Below are 26,287 nucleotides of genomic sequence, written 5' to 3'. Positions count from 1 at the left end.
CTTGGTTAGAATAACCAATTCTTATTTAAGCTGTAAATGATATCGTTAATCATCATCAACACTAAACCACAGAATTTCTGTAAAGTATTCTTATTTATAATGTTTAAATAGTTGCAGTTTTTTTTTTCATAACTTTTAGTACATAACTATTTTAGTAGCCATTACGTTATTTCGTAAGTTTCCGTTTTAGACACAAATAAACATAATTCCTCTTTTTATTTTGGTACTTTAAAAAAACTTAAACTGTGGTATGGAGCGAAAATTATTTTTTAGAAGTATTTAACTAGCATTAATTAGGAACGTTTATATTAATTTATTTTAGAAAAAATCTATTATAGGAATTATCTCTAAATTTAGTTCATAGACGTAACTCAATAATTTAATAAGTAAGGTAATTCGTACACGGAGAAAAAATTCTAGTAAAGTTATCATGCTGTATGGTAATGATATATCTAGTAAAAAACAAACAAACAAAATTCTGGTTAATAAGATCAAAATATACGGAATTTAATCAATTTATTAGATAATTTTTACGTTCATATGATAACGGCTTACCGGAAATTCTGGTTTTCAAAATAAAAGCTCCATTTACCACAAATTTAGTAAAATATACATAATTGAAAAGTAACTTGAACTGCATAAATAATATTTGTGCCATACTCCAAGGTCACGGTAAAATTACCAATTTTATTACATTTAACAAATTTTATCGCATTTTATAAAACCATGTTGTATAGTTAATTTTACTAAAATCATTACTAAAGCGCTTCAATAAGCTTTTTGGCGTTTTGGTATTAAAAACACGGTAAAGTTTACTATATTCTGGTATTTTTTACCACACTTTTTTTTCAGTGTAAATATACCTCAATAATAATCACTTACTGATTTTGATTGGCTATACTCACAACAAGAAATATTGCAAAATTAGTACTCGTTTTTTTTCCATTTACACCAATGAATTCTAGAAAATATTTATTATGGCTAACACTTCCCAATCAAGTTAATGAACGGTGTATCTACCACTTCGAAATTCAGCAATTTGCTTAACTGTTACAAATTACTGGAGATAAAATAAAATAACAACTAAATTCTCAAAGGTCCTGTTCTCAACGAGATCCATCACGATTGACTTAAAATAAAGCGTATTCCGCCATTGAGCTTTTAAATCCCTGGCTTGTAATCCAGACGGTCAAATCAGTAAACCGGACATCCATATTCATGGTAGTTCCCTTAGGGAATCTACCTCAAATAGATTCCTGGGAAACATTGTTACAATAAATTTACATAAGTGTATCTTTGGTCTCTTGAAGCTTCAAAGCGCAGAGGGCACCAACCATTAGAACAGCAGAAGTTGTCAGAATGGGCAACGTTTTGCTGATGCTGATGAAATGGGCGAATAGTAAATTTCCACCAATAGCGGCTAATCTGCTGACTGCACTCAAGAAACCATATCCTGTACTCCTGAAACACATTAAGTATACATTAATATTTATGAACTATGGGTACATATTTGCTACAATTTATGAAATGATCTAAAATCAACTATTAATAACTACACTGGCACAAAAAAAAAATTCTGTTTCATGCGACTTGAACAGATCTTGGATATTTTCGTATCGTTGATTTCAAATCTGCCATTGGTTTCTCTTTCCATGATACAGTTTTGTTTAAAAATGATATTTTAAGTCTATTTTTTGTTGAAATTCAGAAATTTAAAATCGTTATATATAACAGGGGATCGTATAAATGTCGAGACAAATTTCTAGGTGAGTTAAGACACAACATCAGGATTAAAACTGCATGGCAACTTTTGCCCGGAAAGTCATACGTCGCTAGCTTATTATGAACTGTTTTTTCCGTGTGCTTTTGAATAGGGCCCTAGTTGCGTACGAAGACATTCCTCTGGCATGGGTTCCAATGCTGTTTTAATTCTGATCATATGTCTTAAATCCTCCAGAAGTTTGTCGTATCCTTTAACGACTTACAGTTAAACATAACGTTTTTAAATTTACACAAAAAACAGAATAAAAATGCCCTTTTAAAAAATATATCAGCCACTTTAAGAGCAAAACTAATTTCAAATATGAAATTCTCACTGCCGCGACAAAAAAAAAAATGCAACAAAAAATTTGTTCCTCATTGTTATTAATTCTTCCTCTGTTATATGCTTAGAAATGGAATAGCTTTGCAAGTGAAATTTTCTTGAAGTCGACTGATCGTAAAGAATCATTTCCAGTAGAACAACGAAGTCAAGCATCACTGACTGCGGTCCCACTTTGATCAGCCTGCGTAAAGACCGAGGGTGCCCGGTATCTGTCCTTGTTGAATTTTTTTCTACCGTAAATTGCTAAACTTCGAGCTGATCATTGAGCTAACAATACAGGGACGCCATTCCCACTGCAGAGGATCAAAATTGCGATGGCATGTCTTCGGATCATCCTTTGGGATGTTTTACAAACCGTCACCAATAGCCCATTGTGCAGCTCCAGTGCGACGTAAATAATGTACCTACCTACCTGCCAAATGAAGTTTATAGTTTGTCTAAAATAGGAAGTCATCCAGACATTCGTCTGGACCTGTGGCAGTGACTATGGTAACGAGGTATGACTATTTAAAATAGGGGTGCGGGGTCACTGTTTTGGAGTGGTTTCGGCTAGGGGCAGCGGGAGAACGGGAATTTTTTCCTTCGGTTTAGTGTCTTAGTCCTAGAGTGAAGCTGCCCTCCCTAAAATGAGCCATTCTTGTTTCCATAGCACTAGACGACCTCAGACTTTGTGGCGGGAGGAGTTCTTAGCTTAGACAGACTATACCTTTTTTTTTTAAACTGTAAGACAGCAAAAAGAATCTTGTAAAGAACACAGCGAAATCAGAGTAGCTTTCAAAACGAGTAGAAAAGGTTTCCAGCAGTTGTAATGAATGTATTAAAATGCGAACATTTAAATTTAAAAACATTGAAATTATGATGATTTTCTCTTCTCCGAGATTTATTAACTAAAAAGTTAAGAGTTTAAAGTGACATTTTAGTGAGTTTGAGCCCGTTAGCTTTAAAGTTATTGACATTAGGAAACGGAGGTTATGGAGGATTGCTTTTCTTTCTTATCCGTAATTATCTAATAGGTGGCATGTCTAAATCCTTGATAAACATTTAAATCGTTTACGTCATAGCGGAAATGGTAAAATTAAAATGAACTTGCTGTCAATTCATCATCATGTTTTTAGGAATCACTGTAAGATATATATATATTTTAAATACGAAATATTAAATAAGTTCAAAGAAATATATTTAAGATGTTGATTTCTTTATTTGTAATTTTTATGTAAAAAAATTTGAATTTAAAAAGTAAGAAAAAAATATACAATTTGTTAAAATGATAGGTTCTTCATTAAATTTTTTTTTGGATAACAAACTGTTTTATTGTAATAGTTTTACTATGCAAAAATTTTTATAGTTAAATTAACGTTAATTATAAGAGAAAATTTATTTATAACTTAAAATAGGGGGAGGATCCTAAATGCAAATGCCAGTTGGCTTAAATTATATTTTTTAACTCAAACGCACAATGCCACGTAAAATAAATAAAATTGCAAAATTATATTGATCATACGCATTTCACCAGCGAAAGGAAAATATTTTTAAAATGGAGTTTCTGCGTTAGTTGCGCGATAAATATTGTGATCAGTGTTATTTGCGCTTGCAGCAGTGCGATCCACGTTATTAGCATATAAAATATCGTAATCTGTGTTATTTGTGCGAGAAATATTGCGATCGGCTTTATTTGCGCGTAAAATATTACGATTTCTACCAAACAATGCCTCAATATAACCGAGAAATTATTGCTAACAAAACTCAAAACACCAAGAACTATCTGAATTCCAAATTGCAATCCAAATTTAATTTGTAGGCAAAAATTATTTTGAAATTCTTTTTTTCCAATTGATTTGATTTCTTTCTGTTGAGGAAGCTATTCTGTGGGTTCTGAAATGAATCATAAGGTAAAACTTGCCTTTGCTGTTTCTGCAAAACAAACAAATCGGATTGTTCAATCATGTCCGGCAATCAATGCCCAATTAGTGTCCGGCATGAAAAGCGTCTTAGATCAATTATGAGCAGCTGTAACAACTTTATGACTTGCATTGATCTAAAGCCATTCGTATTCATGTTGTCGAAGAAAAGTTTTCAATTAATGCGTCTTGTAAGATTTCCTTTACTCATATTGCCACTTACCTCAGATGTCTTTTTTCTTACAATTTTTAAGATGTACCTCACCTCCCAAAAGTTCATGATAAGAAATTCTGTATTTATAACATCATCATTAAAAGATCTTGTATCTAAAAAATTATTCCGAAAAAACTTTTTGTAAAAAGCAAATTTTTGTAACTCCAAATAAATTCTTTTTACATTGCTGTGCACAAGCAAGAAAACTTATTAATTTAATGTAGCAGTGAGTAAAAAAATTAAAAACATTGAATAACTTTTGATCTAATGATCGGATCTTCTTGTAATAGGACTCAATTTTAATGATTTAAGGCGGTGACCTCAAATACGCTAATCTGTTAGAGCAGACGATATTTTAAGTCACGAAGTCAGACGCAAAACGCGCTTCTTGGAATAAACATACCTTTTTTTTTTTAACGGATTTGTATTTCTCACTCTCAAAACACTGTCGCAAGCTGAGAAATATGGTCCCAATAGCAAGAAGAGCAGTCAAAAATTCTCCTTTTTGCTAATTTTACCTTTTGCATATTTACCCATGTCTGAAGAAAGTTTTAAGTGAATTGAAAACTTTTTTACAGAAGTTCAATTTTTCAGAAACTACTTGATCGACTACGTACAAATTTTGTATTTCGCCATATAAAATGACAGTCTGCAAAACAGTGCAAAAATTAATAAACCATACAATTGAAAGTTTTTCTGACTATTATTAAATAAATTTCGAAGAATAATAAATAATTATTGAATACGAGTATTATTTTTACGTGGAATTATGTTTGTGTAAACGAATTTTATAATTCTGTGAAAATTGCTTCTCTGCACTTGGAAAGTTCTTAAGATATGACGCAAAAGGTAAAATTAACATTTAGAGGTTCAAACTTTAGGTAGACCAAACTATTGTAAGCATATTTCCTAGATTTCGTACATCCCTTGCATTTTGGAGATAAGAGACCTGACTTCCTTAAAAAAAAGCTATGCATATTCAGAGAATACACAATATTGAGTCTTATTTCGCCTTTTAAAATATCGTTTGCATTCATTTGTTAGCGTATTTGAGATCACTCCCTCAAACCATTAAGATTAAACTTTAGTACTTGAAAATCCGTTCATTAGATCAAAAGTTATTCGGAGTGTTTCGTTTATTTTTTGCTCACTGTATATTACTCGATAATGCACAATAAAGTTCGAGAGGTAAATTGCTATTTTAACGATGCGTCATACTTTTTTAGACATATGTATCATTATTTTGATGCTTACCTCAGTGAAGCTGGATAGGATTCCGTTGTGATAACATCAACTGCATTCCAACCAGAAATAGAAATGAAATTGAACATTGCTTCAAATGCAATAACCATATGCTTTGTGTCGATGAACCAGATAAAAAACGCACTTACACTTGTCAGGAACAGTGACGTAACTGCAAAAGATAAAAATGCATACACTTAGAGGGCTATTTTAAAAGCCCAAATGTTTAATGCAATTTATCCCCTTCAGGACTCCCCAGGCGCTCCATCACGTGCTCCCTAAGTATTCGCGCTAAAGAGTACACATCCGTAATAAAACGAGTAGCAACACGAGAATGCTGAATTGAAATCTCGCCTGAGTTATATTAGGACGATAGAGTTGGTAAAGTTCGGGTACTACAAAAAACTATGGATCAAATTACGGTAAAAAATACAGGCACTCTGAATGCCACTATTTAACGTAAGATCCATTTTTATTGTAAAATTTTATATCGTAATTTTTGTAGTAATATTTATTTAATGACAGTGGTTTTATGGTAAATATTACTGCAAAAGTTAGGGTATGGCAAATTTTCTGTTCCATAAAGCTTTGCTGTAAAAAGTTTGTAATTTGATCTAATTTTTTACCGTGTATCATGTACATTGTAAAAAATAACTGCAATTTCTACTGAAGAAGCTCGTACTTTTCACAGAAAAAAAACTCTTTAATGAAAAATACAGATTTTTACTATTTATAACCTTTATCCGTGCACTGTTAGAAATTCCCGTTTTTTTTCCAGATTTTCTTTCTATATTTGACAGTTTATATCTGTTTTTTCACCAAGCAATTTTTAAAAAAAATTTATCCTTATCATAGATGAATTTAAAACCACCAACTCAAATTCTAATTTTGCATTGCAGTTTTACTTACAGTAAGGTGACCTACCTTTTTTGTTCAAATCATTTTATGATTTTTAACTATACCAGCTCTTTTCAGCAATTATTTCACGGTTCTTAACATGGTATGATTAAAGCTGAACTTTGATTTTATCGTCAAATCGATACTCTCCCTAGTTATTATATTTTAGATACATAATTTTTTGGTAAGTTAATCTGCCAGACATTTTTATTCGGGTGGACCAATGTAGTTTGAAAAGTTTTTGCACTTAAATATTATTTCAACAAATAAGTCTATTAAGATAAAAACAGTTTAAGATTTTTCTTCATACTGAGACACTAGGGCCGCGATGGCCAAGGGGATAGAGCGTTCGCCTTCCAATGAGGTGAACAGGGTTCAAATCCTAGCGATGGCTGGTTGATACGAATTCCGCATCCGGCTTACTCTGACAACAGTTCTGACGTGAAATATCCTCAGTGGTAGACGGATCATGAGTTAGAGTCCCCTTGCCTTCAGGCTAACCGTGGGAGGCTTTTGTGGTTTAACTCTCCATGTAACGCAAATGCGGAGTAGTTCCATCAAAAACTCCTCAACGAAGGCAAATTCTCCCAATACTTGATCCAGGATTTTCTTTGTCTTCTGAATTAGATTCAAAATTACAAGGTTACGTAGTTGAACATTAGTAGTCGTAAACTCGAAAATTGGATCGGCTGTTCTACGACGGTTATGAAACTAAAATACTGAGACGCAAGAGCCACGGTAGCTCTTGGGACAGAGCTCTCGTCTCCCAATGAGGAGTCTCACATTCGATTTCCAGCGTTGACTGGCTGTACAAATGCTTTTCTCGACTCACAATGCTGACGTAGTTATTTTATAGAGTTACTTGTTAAAATAACAGTTAGTTTATACGGTACTTATCTGTTTAAAAACAGACATCTGTATTTAATCCCTTCCTTCTCGCTCCCGTGAAAATGACCGGGTGAGGTTTCGCCCTCTATTTCTTGTTCCCGTGATATTGACGGGCTAGAGTGTTCAGTAGTAAAGCGCCAATAAGAATAAAACTAATTTATTTCTTTTGCCCGGAAAACATTTTATTTATCATTTTACACACCAGATGGCAGTACCAGGATATTTTTAAGGTAATTGTAGATGGTTAAACTGGATGTCAGCACTAATCAAACACGTAATACAAATACAAAAGCCAAAAGAATGGGCACTTTTATGACCGTTTTCTTGAAAAGGATTAAATAACTGTATTTTTTTCAGGGAAATAAATTATTTTATACTGGCACACCAGCTGACAGTTTCTTTTCAATAAATCAATAGATTTTTTAGAGTATGAAGACCGTTTGCCATCAAGAGAGAATTGCGTAATCACGTATATGCGATGGTCCTGAAGGAGTGAAATGCGTTTTCATACTTTATATGTAGTGTGTTATACATTACCCATTGTCTTAACTCTTCCAAATCTGTCCAAAACTAAGGAAGACAGAATACTTCCGGGAATGATTGCTGCCTGTGCAATCATGTTTTCAGTAAAAACATCTGTTAAGTTGAAGTTTAGGTCGAAATCAACTCCACAACCTTCTTCCGTATTTCGGAATGTCGAACTTTTAAAATGACAATTGATGAACTTGTACTCAAAAAAGTCAGTTTTCTAAGAAAAGGTAAAAGAAATTACAGAGTGATTATATTTTTCACATCAAAGCTTAACATAATTTATAACAGATTTATATAATATTTAGTACACGAGGACCTCAAGATATTTTGGTTCTAAAATATATTGCTTTAATTATTTATTTCATATACGTATTTAAAATTTATTTACAGATTGAGTTGAAAAATGAGAATTTTATTGAAAGAAGAGAATATGAATAATGTAGTGCCCTTTTAACTATTGGGTATCTTAAAATGGTAGATTATAGATGTTTTTATATGCATGGATAAGAGTAATTTATATTTCAAAAACCGTATAAATTATATATGCCCATGTATAGAAAGTTAGTATATAGTTAAAATTATCATTTAACTTAGAGCAGTACACATTAAGTAAATCTAGATATTTAAAAAAAACTTCTAATTTTGTTAATATATAAAAAGTTTGATCTTGATTATAATAATATAGACGGACGATAAAATATCTTAAAAAATATTGTGTTTCTTAAAATAATTTTATTTAATCTTATTTTTGATTTATCATTCTGCTTTTAAATTCTTCAAACAACAAAAATTTCGTTTCAAATACAAATAGAGAACCCAAAAGTATTTATTTAAATTTTGCTTAAAATCTCAAAAAACTTAATTCAGTTACAACGTCAATTTGTATTATGAATAATCTTTGTAACAAAACATGAATGAATAACACTGATTATTTTAGAAAGAAATTACCATTCAGTTTAGCAATGGTAGTAACATTTTGAAAATGACTTCGATGTTTAATAATTAATTTTATACTTTTTCTAACATTTCCATTAATAATCAGAATAAAAATCAAGTGTATAAAGTGTATTAAATAGACTTTTAATTGAAGAATCGAATTTGTTTTACTTTCTGTCTCAATTGTTTTTATCCTTATTAGACAAAAATGCAAAGAAATAAAATGTAAAAGTCATTCAAAAAATATTTATAATTATTTTTTTAAATATGTTTTGTCACAAATCCCAGTTGTAATTAACTACACTATGCTTTCAAATTAAAATTTGTTTTTAAAAGCAAATCTTTTCTATTATGAAGAAGAAAAACAAATGAAACTAAAACATTGTTTAAAAAGTACTCATATCTGAAATTCATTTTTAACATCTTTTAATTTAAAACAAGTTTTTTATCACGTTAAATTTGATTTCTGAATAAATTTTAATGAACTAATTTTAAAAATTCTATTATTTCTAGCACTTAGCATTCAGTTTTTTCACTGAAAAATATATAGAAGATTAAGTTTATAAGTTTTTATTTTATGCATGGAATTTTCCAGTCATCCAAATTATAGCTTTAAATTAAAATAGAGTTAAAAGCTCTTGATCTAGGTAAACAAAATAATTGAAGCAATTTATACTTACAATTATTCCGTTTAAATAGGAAAGTGGAATAAAATTAACTTTAATCTTCCATTAAAGCCTTTGTTAAAAATTAGATCCTGGATCAAGTGTTTAAAAGTTTATTAAATATAAAATCTTTAGTAACAATTCGTTCAACTTCAACGAAATTCTCTAATTTCAAAATAAAGAGTTTTAAGAAATAATTTATTAGAAGTAACTGTAAAATAATTCAGCAAGAAAAATCTTAGTATAAGAAATTTTTGTGGCAAAAATCTTTACCTCGAATGTTACTCTCTTAAATTCTGAATCATAGAAGAATGTTCTGGAAGAATGAACTTTATCGAATGTGACATTCTCAAAATGACATTTAGTGAAAACGCAGTGAATAAGTACAATGTCTTCGAATACATCATTCTCAAAATGGACGTTTTCGAAGCGGTGATTCGTTAGGCTTCCACCAAACTTTTGGTATGCAACAGAAGTGTTGGCATAAACACTGGCATGTGATTCATATTCCTCTTCTTGGATCTTCCTAACATATTCTGGGAACCAAATCGACATACCATAGAACCTAAAAAAGATGGGACAAGCATAGCTATATTTATTCCTGTAAACATCTAAATAAATTCCATTTATATTTGCAATGGCTATAATATATTACTTCTAAATTAGATATTTTTTTTTAATCTTTGATACAATTTTGTCAAAAATTGCCGATGCACTGATATTTAACATTGTTTTATGCAAGAATTATTTTTAAACAATTAAAAAATAGACTTAAATAATTATTTTTGAACAAAATGAAAATACTTAGAAGGAAAATATCATTTGCTAATTTAGATCAAATTCAAAACACACACGTCAAGAAATAATATGTATTATCATTTGGGCTAACAACATAATGGTGATTTTAAAAGGACCCAATAATGACTTAAAATGACTTAATAACTGAACGATACTGCTACTATTTTTTTAATAATTCAAAAGTGAAATAAAGTAGACAGATATTAGTTCTGATAGACTTAAAATTTCAAAGTTAATCACTAATTTTACTTAAATATAATTTAATTCCGCAGTTTAATCTAGAACTAGATTTCACTAAACACCAGTTTGAGGCATGCACTATATATATTATTAATCATTACTTAAAATGGTAGTTTACAAATGTTGTATTTCGAGAACATACTTAATATATTTGCATTCATTTAGTGTGTTATTTTTCAAAATATTCTTTATCATATTAGTATTATATTTTTGTTATAATTTTATGATAAAAACAATATAATATTTCTATTCATATAAGGAATGCAATGACATACATTATTATTAAAAAGAGGGAACAAAATGAAACATTAAATGAAATTTACTATTTAACGGAAGAAATTCCGTCATTAGTGCTTTATTCTAGGCAATAAAACAAGTTGTTGGATTCAAAACTACCTCAAACTATTATTTAATTTTGAACAGCAGAAATTGAAAACAAAACTTTTCTTACGCCTAACATTAAAACTTAGGCTATAGATTTATTGTTTTTAAATGATAGTTAATCACGCATAAGTTTTATACGTCATAAACAGCACCAAATTATTGTATAACGTAATATAGACTCGTCTGGTTTTCCAACATGCAAAGGCTTTTTTTAAATTGTCTTTTTAATTATGGTTTAAGGAATAACTACAGGTTCCTTTATTTGCTGCTTAGCTATATTTCTAAAGAAACATTAATATATGGGGAACTTACTTAACTATCTATTTTGTAAAACTTTAAAAAAAATTAAACAAGAAACATTTTCTTTAAAAATATTTTTTTATAAGTGTTCATAATTGTTTTTATTTTAAAATAAAAAAAAGATAAAACAATTTTTCATTTATATCAATAATTAACATTTTTATCAGTACTTATGATTTATAAAACTTTAGGGAGTTTAAGGAAAATAGTTCCGATTACAAAGAGTGCACTAGTTTATAAAGGCGAACAATTAATTGCATAATACAGATTTCCTTAAAAATTAAACTTATAATTTTGTCGCAGCGATTTTCATTCTACTATCGGTTTCATTCTATAAATCAAGGTTGAGATAGCTCTTATAATTAAGATGCTACTTTAATTACCAACCCTAATGAAGTTTTTAGAATTTCTGTCAACAATGATAAATATCACCTTCAGCTTCATTTGATAACTAAACTAGTATTGACGATTTCTAATCAAACATTAACTTCGTTGAATGCTGCTAAAGGTTTGTCAGATTTCATAACATTTGCGCTTTATACCATTCAAGAGTTACGAATCCTCCAGCATAAATTTTTTACTTTACTTTAGACAAGAATTGTTGAACTATATCTTAAGAGTGGTGTTTGTGAAATACCCTTCACATTTTTTATTGTACAAGTTATGTAAATTCCCTGTGAAAACAGTAACTAAAACTTACCCGAAGGCTGTTGTTGCCCAAACTATTAGAAGAATGCATGTCGTTTTCGTGTATGGAGGCCACAATATTTGGATAAAAGAGGTCCAAAACTGTTAAAAAAAAGCCAGAAAGAATTAGTTAAACTTAAAAATCAGATTGCCATAATTCAAAATTATGCAAATTCTAAATTACTTTTATTTGTATATCTGTATCGCTGTAGTATCATAAAAATTAAAGGAAAATTAAATGAAAAATACAATCATTCTTTAAAAAAATGCATTAAAGTCAATGCACAAATTGTTAGAATGTTTTAATTCAAGACTATTTTACTAGTGTTTTTCTTATTTTACTTCTAATCCTTATTTGTTTTTTTGCCCGAAAGCGATATAACAAATAATAAAAGGAATTTTTTGCTTCATTTTTCTTAAACAAAAAACAATTTTATTTCAGGTTTTATCAGTTTTGAAAGATTAAATAAGCTTCAATTCTTAAAGCGGAAGTTTAAACTTTCGACGAAACGTTGCAAAGATTTAAGTAAACAAATTTTTAAGCTTTTTATTTTTTTCCTTAATAAAAAATAACTTATAAAAACAAAGATGTTCCTTAGTTTTCGAAAAGGTTATAAATATTTTCTTTATGAATATCTCTACGTCAATATATATTACTTTTAAAGCACTCTTTTTCTCAGTCGTCTTCTATACAATGTTATTTATTTTAAAAACAAAGAAATATTTTTTTTACAAACATACATTTTATTTATTTACAAAAGGCCATTTTAATTTTTTTTAAAAAAGTAGGGTTATAATTTTTATTATCTAAATTAACTGAATAAAGTAAATTTTTGCCCTATAGTGTTAAACTACTCTGAGTTAGAAAAGCTAAGTATAATATTATTTACATTTTCAATTGCTTCTAAGAAATCACTGATACAGCCTCCCGGACCAGTAAGTCCTGAGTTTGGAGATCTCCTTGTAGGCAGTTCTAGTTCACTTAGCTGTAATTAAAAAAACACCTCTAATCACAACACTAAAATAGTAAACACAACTAAACTAAATTAAAAAATTTATATTTTAAGCAAAAAAAATGTTCTGTGCGTTAAAAAAAGGACCACTCTAAATAACTTTCGATCCATATATCTTTGCTTATAGGGCTCAATCTTAATGGTTCAAGGGGGTGAACGCAAATATGCTAATTAATTAGTGCAGACGATATTTTGAGTTATAAAATCAGACACAACAACTTTCTTTCAGTAATTTTTCGAATAGTTCCTGAGAATTCTGATTTTAAATAAGTTATATCTTTAAATTTTGATTTTATTCAAACTATTCGACTGATTTCGCTTATATTTCTTGCTTTATCATAATAAAACTACATTCCTCAAAATTATGTAAAAATTTGGATACTTTAGAATTGAAATTGTTTTGGACTATTGCTAAATAAAATATTAAATATTCAATAAATGTCAATTTTTCACATGGAATTATCTTTGGGAAACGAAATTTATAATTGTGTCCAAAAAGTTTTCCATTCACCTATAATGTTCTCAAGATATGGCGAAATATGCAAAAAATAAAGTTAAAATTAAGGGGTCCAAATTTGGGATTGCTCTACTGACCAAACTATAGGAGCCATGTTTCTAAGACTGCGGCTATCCCCGATATTTTAGAGAACAGAAATCATAATCTGTCGTAAAAAGTTTTGTTTATTCAGAGAGAGTTCGTTTTTGTGTCTGATTCCATTACTTAAAATATTGTTTGCACTAAAAAATCAGCTTATTTGAGGTCATCCTTTCGTATCCTGGAACATGAAAAACCAATCATGAAATCAGGATAATCTATTTTTTTCGCAATGTACATGTTAACTTAAGATTTCACAATTAGCGAGATTAATATGATTGTTATTATGTATACCTAAAATTTAAAACTCATTCAAAAAAATAAATATTTATAATTATTTCCCAAAATGTTTTTTGACACAAATGCCAATTATAATTAACTATACTGCGGATTCAAACTAAAGTACATTCTTAAAAACAAATATTTGCTATACTATAAAAAAAAAGAAATAAAAACTAAAATCTTGCTTTATAAAATACTCATATCTTAAATTTATTTTTAACATTTCATGAATTAAAATAAATATTTTATGATATTAGTTCGTTTTTCAATTTTATGGCATTTGTTTTACAATTTAATTAATTTTCCCTTTCAGTTTTCATTTTTTTTATTAGAACACTCAGTCAAAAGTATAAAAATTTTAATATAAAAATAATCAAAGTAAAAATTATTTTCCTAAATATGTTTTGACCCAAATTCCAATTGCTTAAATTATCCTTAGGGGTAGAAACCTCCTTTCCTCAGACAAACCATGGGAGGCTTTGGTGGTTTTCCTCTCCATGTAACGCAAATGTTAGTTCCATCAAAAAGTCCACCATAAATTCAAATTTCACCCAATAATTGACCTAAGAGCTCCCTTGTGTTCTGGATTGCGTTCAAAATTACAAGGCTATGGAGTTGAACATTAGCAATCGTAAGCCCGAAATTGGGTCGGCTGTTCAATGCTGGTTATAAAATAAAATAACTACTGTGCATTCATATTAAAGTATGTTCTTAAAAACTAATAATTTTTACTATTATAAAAAAAAAGCTAAAATATTGTTTAAAAAACTTCTCATAACTGAATTTATTTTTAACATTTTATAATTTAAAACAAGTTTTTATAACGTTAAATTAGTTTGGAATAAATTTTAATATATTAATCTTAAAAACTTTAATTTTTTCTCTCATTTAGTATTCTTTTTTTGCAAGAAAACTTTTCAAGAAATATAAAATTGTAATTAATTTTTTATTTTATGCACTAATTTTTTCCAGCCATCCAAATTACAATTTTTAATTCAAATAATGTTAAAAGCAAACAGATCTAAGCAAACAGAATAATTTTAGTAATTGATACTTCCAGTTATTTAGTTGAAATAAGAAATAGGAATAGAATTAACTTTACATTTCTATTAAAACCTCTTTCAATAATCAGAGCGCAAGCATCAAGTGTTTAAAATGTATTAAGCATAAATTTTAGAAACTTCGAATTCACTATTAATTTCATGCTTTTGTTCTGCTCTTCCGGGCACAAACAAAACTCGCATATAATAGTCTTTTCTAGTGAATGAAAAGAAAGTGATTGCTTTCTAAATTTATTTTGAAACAAATCCCATTTGCAATTAGCAATGCTTTGAGTTCAAACTAAAATTTCATGCTCTTACAATAAGCTATTTGATGTAGTTTTAAACTATTTGCTGTAATAACTTCTGAATAAATAAATGAAACATAGTCCATAATAGGTAAAGTTAAAGCTAAAATAATTGGTAAACGAAAGCCTTTTTTCTAAAAGATTCATCTATTTCTGATTGTTTCTGCTTATTTAAATTTTTGTGATTGTTTAAAGTAATCTCTTATTTGCAGTTTAATATTATATTGTTTATACATATATGGTTTAATATTATGCAGTTCAATATAATATTTTTTTAACAAAAAATGCATTTTAGCAATTATCTAAACACTACGGTGTATACTACCTACACAAACACGGATTTCAAACTGTCACTGTCGATTTTTTGTACAAAAAAACTGATCACGAAAATTTAAAATGAAAATAAAGAATTTTTCGCATCGAAGAAAGTATCAAGGGAATGCGAAACCATAAAATTGATATTGCTTTAAAATTTTAAACCTAAACAGGCTTCTCCCGAACCTATCCTGGACTGTTTGGGACTTTCCAGAGAGGACATATACTTATCCCCCCTTCTGGTCCTCGATTTTCTTAGGGTCAACGGTCTGATGGACCTTATCTGACTTCGTCAGGCATTGGAAGATAACCCACAACAACAACAAAATTTAAAACTGATTGTAATGATCATTCAAACCTGAAAGTAGTTCAATCGAAGCTGCAAAGAGTATTCAGCGTACGCATGTACGGTCATTCAAGCGTCTTCACTTTATCAATTGTTCCGAAATGATGTTCTTACATGGAAGTTTTTAAGAGCCCGAACAAAAAACAAGTCCGAAAAGCCTCATATTGGCCGTTGAGTGGCTGGGGAATCTCGGTACCTTTGAATTGGCTATGTAGTGAATTCTGAAAAGGTGGAATGCCAAGGCGCGTTTGTCAGTGCGAAGCTATCAAACATCCGCGAATCCAAGTCAGGACTTTTTAAAAATGTTTAATATCTGTACTATTAAATTAACTCTTAAATAATGGCTGGTAGCTATAGTGGCTCATGTCATAGAGCACGCACTTTCCAGACAGGTGACCCAGGTTTGAACTAGTGTTGTCTGGCCAATTCCAATCCAGCTTCCGGCTTGCACCAACCGTAGTACTATCGTAAAAATATTCTCCGTGATAGACGTATTATAGGTTGGAACACCCTTACAGAAAGTCTAACAGATAGAAAGCTTTCATCTGCATCTAATGAAAATGTGAGTTAGTTTCATAAAAAAAATCCTCTACAAAGGTTTGTTTGTCCCAATGCTTGATCCAGGTGTTCCCTTGTCTTCTGGTTTGGGATTAAAATTACAAGGCTACACATTTATTTAACATTGATAGTTGTGAACCCAAAAATGTATCGGCTNCTGTAAAGAGTATTCTGCGTACTCATGTATGGGCACTCAAGCCTCCTCACTTTATCAATTGTTCCGAAATGTAGAAATCTTACATGGAAATTTTCAAGAGTCCAAGCAAAAAAGAAGTCAGAGAAGTCACATATTGAATGTTAAGTGGCTGGGAAATCTCGGTACCTTTGAATCGTCTATGTAGTGAATTCTGAAATAGTGGAATGCTAAGGCGCGTTTGTCAGTGCGAAATTACCAAATATCCACAAATCCAAGTCGGGACTTTCGAAAAATGTTTAATATCTATGCTATTATATTAACTCTTAGATAATGGCTTGTAGCTATAGTGGCTGAAGGGATAGAGCTCTCACTTCGCAGAGTGGTGACCCAGGTTTGAGATAGTAAGCGAGCTAGTCAAAGCGAATCCTTCTTCCGGCTTGCACCAAACGCATTACTATCCTAAAAATATCATCAGTGATAGGCGTATCATTGGCTGGAACCATCGGTCCAACAGAAGGAGACAGTTCTTTCCCCCTGTATGTAATGCAAATGAGGGCTAGTTTCATCAAAAAGTCCTCCACTAAGGCTAGTCTGTCCCGATGCTTGATCCAAAAAAATATCCTTTGTTACAAACGTATCATGTGTTGGTCTAATAGAAGGAGATCTTTCATTTCCTCTTCATGTCTGATGTAAACAAATATAATGCAAATGAGGGCTAGTTTCATCAAAAAGTCCTCCACTAAGGCTAGTCTGTCCCGATGCTTGATCCAAAAAAATATCCTTCGTTACAAACGTATCATGTGTTGGTCTAATAGAAGGAGATCTTTCATTTCCTCTTCATGCCTGATGCAAACAAATATAATGCAAATATGGGTTAGTTTCATCAAAACGTCCTCCACAAAGGCTAGTTTGCTCAAATGCTTGATCCACGAGCTCCCTTGTCTTCTGGTTTGTATTTAAAATTACAAGGATACACATTTACTTAACATTGATAGTTGTGAATTCAAAGATGGCTCGTCTGTTCAACACCGGTTATAAAGTCAAATAAGATATGGCAAGAGTCGACTAATCTATCAAATGTGTCACATTTTCATTGGTGGTGCTTGCTGATGGCCTTACTACACGAATTTCATCGTTGATCTCTCTTTAGAAATTGTCTTATGTCCCCGGCAGACTTGGTTTTAAAACAAACATTGTTCTCAATGACTGCCTTTATGTTTGAAAAAATATTTCCTTTTACACAAAACTTGATAGCGTTTCATGGAGCGCTGTATAGCCAGATCGCAAAAGAGACACACACAGAAAAAAAAATAATAATTTCACAAAAGTGTCTGCCCTTACGTTCCTGGTGGTCGTAGATGAATGAGGAACCTGGCATGTTTAAGCTGACCACTCATTTTACTGATCCTAACCAAACTGAGCATGCCACAAAGCATGTAAACTTCACAATAATTTTAGTGATATTATTTACCGAACAAACTCTGTTTTCAGCCTATATTATATCAAGCAATTGTCAAAAGAATAAAAATTAATAAAAATGCGAGAAAAATAAATAATTTTCCAGGCGTATTTTTCCATTCACACTTTCAATACTTATTTTTTGTGGTTAAATGAAAGTCTTCATCTCAGTAAAATAAAAAAGCATTTATTTTAAATGTACATTTTTGATCTTTTACGAATACTTCAAACTCTAGATGAATTTATTATATAATTTTTAATTTACATATTGACACATTTGCCGTAATGTTACGATTATTTCTAAGTATGAAAGCTCATTGAACATCATCTAGTTAATAACATCATTTTGTAGTTATATAATATCATTTTAAGTAAAATTAATATAAGAGCTACTATATAAATACCTGGTATTCATCAGTTTTCTTGTGATTTATTCGAAACACTTTCTGATAAACATACATAGCTTCGACATCACGACCACACTAAGGAAATTCAAAAATAAATACAAATTACATAATCATACTAATTGCTTAGACAATTCTTTGAATTGAAAAACTCTTTCAATTGCTAATTGCTTCGAACTTAAAAAAAATGTCCTGCATTTAAATATGTTTTGCTGGTTCACAAATGCCAACCTAAATATTTGTGTTACTTTCTTAGGAATCAGATAAAGTTTCTATTTCTTTTAGTGTATGTTTGTCATCACACAATCATATAAATTAGGAATCAAAAATGAATAAAACGCTTTTGTTTTTTAAATTTTATAAATTTAAACTCTGTTAAATCGCAAGGTTTCGTTCAAAGATTGATTCAATAATGTTTTGCTGCCTAACTAATTTTTTTAAAAGTATTCGAAAGTTTTTAAATTTAAAGACTTCATTATCAAGCTCATCTAATTTTCAAATTTTATCACACAACCTTGTTATGCTGTTTTTATTTTCTTGATCATTTAGTGTTACGAAAATGCCTTACCAAAATATTAAAAATCTGAAAAAAGTGCATTAAAAATCAAACAAAGTTATGGTTGTATGTGGGGTCAAGTATAAAATTTGCAGAAAAAAAAGACAAAGTTGGTTGATAGCTTGCAGATTTAAGAAACTATTTCCCTCATCAAAGCATGCACGAATATTTACACTACACATTTGCCATTTAAACTGCGGGTTGTTCAGGTAATGTCCTCGTGTAGGACAGTTTTACATATTTGAAATGTATTTCTTTTTCTAACAAAGGTTTGTCCAAATTTAGAAAGAAACAATGGTCAGTTAGAATAGGGTTTAGTTAGCATGGGAAAAGATGAAAAAGCTCCACTTCCAATTCTTGTAACTTTGGTATAGTCAATTGTGCAGTATCTGTTTTTTTATGGCTATGCAAAAGAATAGGAGAATATTTTTTGACCAATTTAGGCTAATTTTTATATAATTTCGTCTACTTAGCTGCAGCATATTTCTACTGTGATCGATGAGCCAGGTTTCATAAAACTACAATGGATTGTGCTAGAGCTCCAAACACTAACCATCAGTTCCCCCCCCCCCATAAATAGAGCTTTAGAGCTTGTTTTGATGATCCATGCTTGTTTGACCAACTCAAAAGGCAACTAATATACTAGAACTTTATGCACTATTCATGTCAGTGATGTAGAGAACTGCAGTGGACTGATTGTAAAGACACGGTTCCCAATAGAACACCGAAGTCAAACATCACTGACTGCGGTCAGTGAGTGGGTGGGTGACTACTCTGATCAGCCTGAGTAGGGACCGAGGGTGTACGGTATTAGTCCGCGTTAAACTGTTCTTCCGTAAAATGCTCGACTTCGCGCGCAGATCGTCGAACTACCGAAGCGGGGGAGCCATCTTTTCTGCAGAAGATCAAAATTGCGATGGCATGTCTTCGGATTATTCGCGCGGATGTTTCCCAGACGGTCGCCAATTGCTTATTGTGCAACTCTAGTGCATTGTGCAGCTCTAGTGCATTGTGCAGCTAAAGTACCTACCTGTGATGTAGTAGTTTTAAACAAAAACCCATTCTTCCTAATAGTACGAATTTCTGACAAGTCACTTTTAAATAAAATATATTCTATAAAGCAAATAAAATATATTCTATAGAAAATAAAAATAAAAAATACTTCAGCACAAAAAAAAAAAAATTAACTAATTTTTAAGTCTTCCTCATATTTTAAGTCTTCTTCATATTTCATTTGATATTTCATATTGTATTTAATATTTTATATTGAACAGAAATACTTAAAATAATTTATTATCAGGTATAATCTTTTAATCTTTAATGCAAATCTTTTATTTTAAATCTCGTATTAATCGTATTAATTAGTCAATATAAATATCTCAATGCATTTTATTTAACGTATCTGTATGGGACAGAAAATTGTTTTACTAAATGTAATAAAAAACTGACTTTGAAAATAATTGCAAAAAAAAAGAAAGAAGGAAAGAAACGAATGCAGAAGCAACAAGTAAAAATTTCGAGGAAATAAAAAAGACATGCGAATGTTTTGAATAATGTGAGGCACGAAACAAAAATGGTTTTGGAACATGTTTATTAGTTTAAAGAAAAAAATAAAAGAAAGAAAAGGAAGAAAAAATGTTGTCTAATTGGGCAATTTTGCTTGAGATTTAACAAAACTCGATTCATTATGGAACTCTTGAAAAACAGCTGTTTTTCCGTTAAAAAAGTTTTAATTTAGTATAATAGGTTGCACAAGTAAATATCTTAATTAATTTTTATTTTTAAATCAAAATATTTTTTGAAATTTGCTTTTTAAAACCAGCATTTAGCAATGAAAATTGTAAAAATTTAAAAAAATGGTTACCTCAAGTAAATATCGTGGACTCTCTGGTAGAAAGAATAGACCAAATACAGTTAATAAGGCTGGCGTAGCGCAAACCACAAGAAATACCCTCCAGCTACTTAATCTAGAGCCTAAGCCATCAGCATCTTAAAATAAAAAATAAAAAAAATACTGCAAATAAAACATCTTATACCAAAAACAGATATAATCTAACCAATAAAATATTTAAGATACGTTTGGTTAGATAAATCTTGATGATTGCGAATAATATTCTAGTAAAATATTTATGTTCAAAGATACTCTTTCAAATGGACAAACGCATACTTAAATTTAACCAGTTTTTTCCGTGTTGAATTTAAACTGGTGTTGAAAGTTAAACAATATTATCTTCGATGAGATATTGTTTGATTAAAAATATGTATCTCAAAAGCTCTAATTGACTAGTCGACTGTTTGAAATTAATAATAATAATAAATACATTTTTAATTAGTTACGTGAAATTGAAATCTCTTTATGAGTCCAACGTCAATGTCAATTATAACTATGATTAGTTTAAGAACCTTTTCATCAACCAAAATCTTTTAGTTCTCATGCTAATTTAAATGGAAAAGAATTAGAGTGTCTGATTTTAATTAAAAGAAAACGGATTTGTTTGTATTTTACAGTTTTTAATTTTTTAAGAAGAATTTATAAGTACATTCTCTATTTTAGGCTGTAATGGAATAAAAATAATGGAATTAATATCTAAATAAATAATGATAAATATCTAGAAAAATAATTCTGTTTCAAAAAACAATAGTTCAAAGTCCTAGGGTAAAAAAAATTATTTTTTTCAAGAAAAAAAGGACGAGCAAAATCAGAAAACAATTAAAAAAGTTTAAAAATTGCATAGAGAAAACAAATTTGGTAAGATTATCGTTTTTGTTCATGTTGTTTCTATTGCCACTTGCCAATACCAGCAAGACTGCTCAACCAGAGTCCAAACCAGAGAACTATCAATCTCTCCAGAGTATCGAGTACCCCCGGAGGTTTAGGAACTTGGAGGGCTTTGTGACCCCGACATATTTAACGTGCGCCAGTCACATTTAATACACGGGGTTTCTTCTGCCAGCGGAATTCGAATTTCCGTTCTCAGCAAAATCATCGTACTGTATTGTAATGACATTTCTGGTAAAAAGAGAAAAAGAAACATGATTCTGGTTAAATAAACCAAAATATACGGTATTTAAGCCTTTCATTTGGTAATTTTTCCATTCATATGGTAATGGTTTAGTGATAGTTTTGGTTTACAAAACTATAGTTCTTATTACCACACTTTTAGTAGAAACTACAAAACTGAAAAGTAAATTTAACTGAATAAATGGTTTTAATGCCATGCTGAAATTACCAAATNTGTAAAAGTTTAAAAAAATGGTTACCTCAAGTAAATATCGTGGACTCTCTGGTAGAAAGAATAGACCAAATACAGTTAATAAGGCTGGCGTAGCGCAAACCACAAGAAATACCCTCCAGCTACTTAATCTAGAGCCTAAGCCATCAGCATCTTAAAATAAAAAATTAAAAAAATACTGCAAATAAAACATCTTATACCAAAAACAGATATAATCTAACCAATAAAATATTTCAGAGACATTTGGTTAGATAAATCTTGATAATTGCGAATAGTATTTTATCAAAAAATTAATGTTCAAAGATAACCTTTTAAATGGATAAACGCATAATTAAATTTAGCCAGTTTTTTCTGCGTTGAATTAACTGTTGTTGAAAGTTAAACAATATTATCTTCGATGAGATATTGTTTGAGTAAAAATATGTATCTCAAAAGCTATAATTGTTGAGTGTTTGAAGTTAATAATAATAATAAAAGTATTTTTAATTAGTTACATGAAATTGAAATCTCTTTACGAGTCCAACGTCAATGTCAATTATAACTATGATTAGTTTAAGAACATTTTTATCATCCGAAATCCTTTAGTTCTGATGCTAGTTTAAATGGAAAAAAAAATTAGAGCGTCTGATTTTAATTCAAAGAAAACGGATTTGTTTGTATTTCACAATTTTTAGTTTTTTAAGATGAATTTATAAGTACATTTTCGATTTTAGGCTGCAATGGAATAAAAAAAAAGGAATTAATATCTAAATAAATAATAATAAATATCTGGAAAAATAATTCTGTTTCAAAAAACAATATTTCAAAGTCCTAGGGTAAAAAAAATTATTTTTTTATATAGAGAAAACAAATTTTGTAAGATTATCGTTGTTGTTTCTATTGCCACTTGCCAATACTAGCAAGACTGCTCGACCACAGTCTAAATCAGAGAACTATCAATCTCTCCAGAGTATCGAGTACCCCCGGAGGTTTTAATTTGTTATAGGAACTTGGAGGGCTTTGTGACCCCGACATATTTAACGTGTACCAGTCACATTTAATACACGGGGTTTCTTCTGCCAGCGGAATTCGAACTTCCGTTCTCAGCAAAATCATTGTACTGTATTGTAATGACATTTCTGGTAAAAAGAGAAAAAGAAACATGATTCTGGTTAAATAAGCCAAAATATACGGTATTTAAGCCATTCATTTGGTAATTTTTCCATTCATATGGTAATGGTTTATTGGTAGTTTTGGTCTACAAAAGTTCTTATTACCACACTTTTAGTCAAAACTACAAAACTGAAAAGTAAATTTAACTGAATAAATGGTTTCAATACCATGCTGAAATTACCAAATTTTACATCGTTAATCAATTTTATCACTATAAAATTATAATTCACTTTTAACTTTTTTAAAATCATTATCAAAGTACTTCGGAAAAATTTACCTTGCTTTTTGGTATGCCCAGAGAGTCAGAAACACATTAAATATCCCCATTTGGTAACTTTTACCATATTTTATTCAGTGCAGATATAAAGCCGGTTATTACCTACCTGAGAAAAAATGTGAAAAGTGGTAAAAAATATTTTTTGCAAGATTGTCTTAAAAGTAAATTATTTTCTACTAACAAACTGCCATTTTAGTTTTAAATTTTAATTAAACAAGAGAAAATTGAATAGCAAAGTGCACTTTATTTAGTGTTTTGATTCCTCTTTCCCAAAAGAGTTTTGAAATGGAAATGAGAAGACAGTTTTCATCTTTCCCGTATGTCATTTTACGTTTCATTAGAGTAGTGACATCGAGTTAACATAAATTCCATTTCGTTTGCACGCTTAGGAAAACTACGAACATTCCATGAGTAATCAGACCTAAAAGACAGTCGACATTCTTGACAGTTTTAAGACACGTTAAAAATGAGATTTCCCTGGAAATGAGATTGGAAGAATATGATCTAAAATATACCTAAGATTTTGTGTAGACTTGTAATAAATTTGTTCGCATATTTTTAAAACTTTATCTTAAAAACTCTTACCTAAGAAAAGACAGGGACGATTGTCCCTGGGCCTGGGACAGCTGAGGGTCAAGTCAAATCTTTTTTTTTTTTTACAAAAATTGAGCAGGTTTGTTTTTAAATATTAAGATTGTCGATAACCCCTGTATATATAGCGCTGGCCAAATTATTCGACGCACTAAAGATTCTATGTAAAATCTTAACTATCATGTGATACTATACAGCTTTATTGTTTCTGCACGACTGAAACCGGTTTGCACTTGTTTACGTTCGTGTATTAATTGGTTAACATTGTAATGCAATACTTTAAAAATAATTACAAATAGGAAGTATATGCAAAATCTCCCGAAAAAAACCCCATTACATGTATGTTTAATTATAAAAGTATTGCATATAAACTCGTGCAAAATATGTAATTATTAAAAAACTACAGTGCGTTTCATAATTTGGTCGAATTATTATAATATGCTAATATAATACCTGATATAATAAATATTCTATATTTATATAATATATCGTCTAATTCATCTTATTGTCGAATTTACATTATATATCGTCTAATTTAACCAATTAATACACGAGCGTAAACAAGGGCAAACCAGTTTCAATCGCATAAAAACAATAAAGCTGTATAGTATCACCTGAAAATTAAGATTTAACATAGAATCTTATAGTTCGTCTAATAAGTTCGCCACGGACTGTATCTATGAGAAAACATAAAAATAATCTTTAACATTTTTCATGCTCTTGTAGAATGTAATTTCAATATTTTATGTATTCATTCTAACATTCGAACACATAGGAGATACCAATCCAAAGTAATGTAACCATGGTTGCAAAAAGCTCTCAGCCTTTTATATTTTTTGTTAATCTTTCACTAAAAATAATTTCAAAGGCCTACTTTTTTGAATTAGTGAAGACATTTTAATGCAATATTAATTTCATCTAGTTCCTTTCTAAGGTATTAAAAAACTTTTAGGGGCTTTAAAAAGAACTAAATAAGCCATAAAAAGGCCTATACCTTTTAAAATAAAAATAACAAAAGTGGTTAATGAAGAAAAATCTTAGATACGATCAAAAATAGTTGTAAAAAAAAACCTTTTAAAGACTTTATATGGTATACTGAAAAATTTAAATTTAGAATAATAGATTTAAAGACAATGTCATAAACATTTCTAATAAATTAGCATCGAAATAATTTCTGTTTATTCATAAAACTAAAAAGCTTTTAACACATCAATTGCTATTTTTAGTTTTACTCGACGTTAAAAATGTTATAAAGATGCTTTAATGGTCTTAAATCCGCTTTCACTAGGATTAAAAAAAGCATAATTAAATCCTAAACGTTCAGTAATAGTAACATTAATAGTTTAAAACCAAAGCTTGTGACGAAATTTAAATTTAATCAAGCAATGATATTTTAATAATGGATTTTTCTTTTACGCTTAAAAAGACTGCCTAGCTCATTTTAGGGTAAGACTGCATGCATAAAAAATTCTCTGTAATTTATGGATTTAAAAATTTAAGGTCAGTTAATTTAAAGTTAATCTAAAAGAAAAAGTAACTAATAAAAATAAAAGGTCAAAACTAAAAGAATATGACAAAAGGTTACCATATTTCTCGTTACATGGGAACACCAAAATGTTTAATAATTTTTATTGTAGCTCTCTGGTAATGATTTTGAAAAAATAACAATAAAATATGGATTTATAATATGCGATAAAGTTTGTTGATTTTATCATGATACCTTAGAGCAAGGCATTATAATCATTTATTCAATTAAATTTACATTCCACTTTTGTGTTTTTTTACTAAATGCGTGGTAATAAAAACAATAATTTTGGATAACTGAATTTCAGATAAACCGTTACTACGCGAAAGGAAAAATTGCAAATGAGTGGTTTAAATACCGTGAGTTTTGATTTTTTTTACAGGAATTATGTTTTTCTTTTATGTATAACTGTCATTACCATGCAGTGAGGTAATTTTCCAGAATTTGTGTTTCCTTGTTTAATTTATAAGTTTATTATTGTTTTTCTTCCAAATTTATAAATTTTTGGTCATTTATTAATTATTTTTCACTACCTGGTTCTGCAATCATTAACCATGCCATAAATGCTGTATATAGACCTCCTATTCCCCAGAATGTCAACAACCAGCTGAGATGTCTGCCACGATTTCTCTTGGTGAGAAACTCACTGTAGTAAGTAAAAACTATTGGCAAAGAGCCACCAACTCTGAAAAAAGAAGATATATATATATATAT

General features: G+C 29.8%; 1 protein-coding gene across 1 annotated transcript in view; it reads right to left on the bottom strand.

Moving 5' to 3' along the window:
• Window positions 1-212: 212 nt before the first annotated feature.
• Window positions 213-26,287, bottom strand: part of LOC107446844 (synaptic vesicle glycoprotein 2C-like) — a 145,952-nt gene continuing 119,877 nt past the window's right edge. The window contains exons 6-14 of the mRNA XM_043042000.2: window positions 26,107-26,258; window positions 22,057-22,181; window positions 18,240-18,317; window positions 12,675-12,770; window positions 11,798-11,886; window positions 9,649-9,940; window positions 7,781-7,991; window positions 5,471-5,630; window positions 213-1,461 (exon numbers count right to left, since the gene is read on the bottom strand). Of these exons, the coding sequence (XP_042897934.2) occupies window positions 1,281-1,461; window positions 5,471-5,630; window positions 7,781-7,991; window positions 9,649-9,940; window positions 11,798-11,886; window positions 12,675-12,770; window positions 18,240-18,317; window positions 22,057-22,181; window positions 26,107-26,258 (1,384 nt within the window). The 3' untranslated portion in view covers window positions 213-1,280. The remainder of the gene's footprint in view (window positions 1,462-5,470; window positions 5,631-7,780; window positions 7,992-9,648; window positions 9,941-11,797; window positions 11,887-12,674; window positions 12,771-18,239; window positions 18,318-22,056; window positions 22,182-26,106; window positions 26,259-26,287) is intronic.

This window comes from Parasteatoda tepidariorum, chromosome 3, assembly GCF_043381705.1.
Source record: "Parasteatoda tepidariorum isolate YZ-2023 chromosome 3, CAS_Ptep_4.0, whole genome shotgun sequence".
NCBI classification, from domain to species: Eukaryota; Metazoa; Arthropoda; class Arachnida; order Araneae; family Theridiidae; genus Parasteatoda; species Parasteatoda tepidariorum.
Note: the sequence above shows the minus strand (reverse complement) of the source record. Positions and strands in the feature narration are given on the sequence as shown.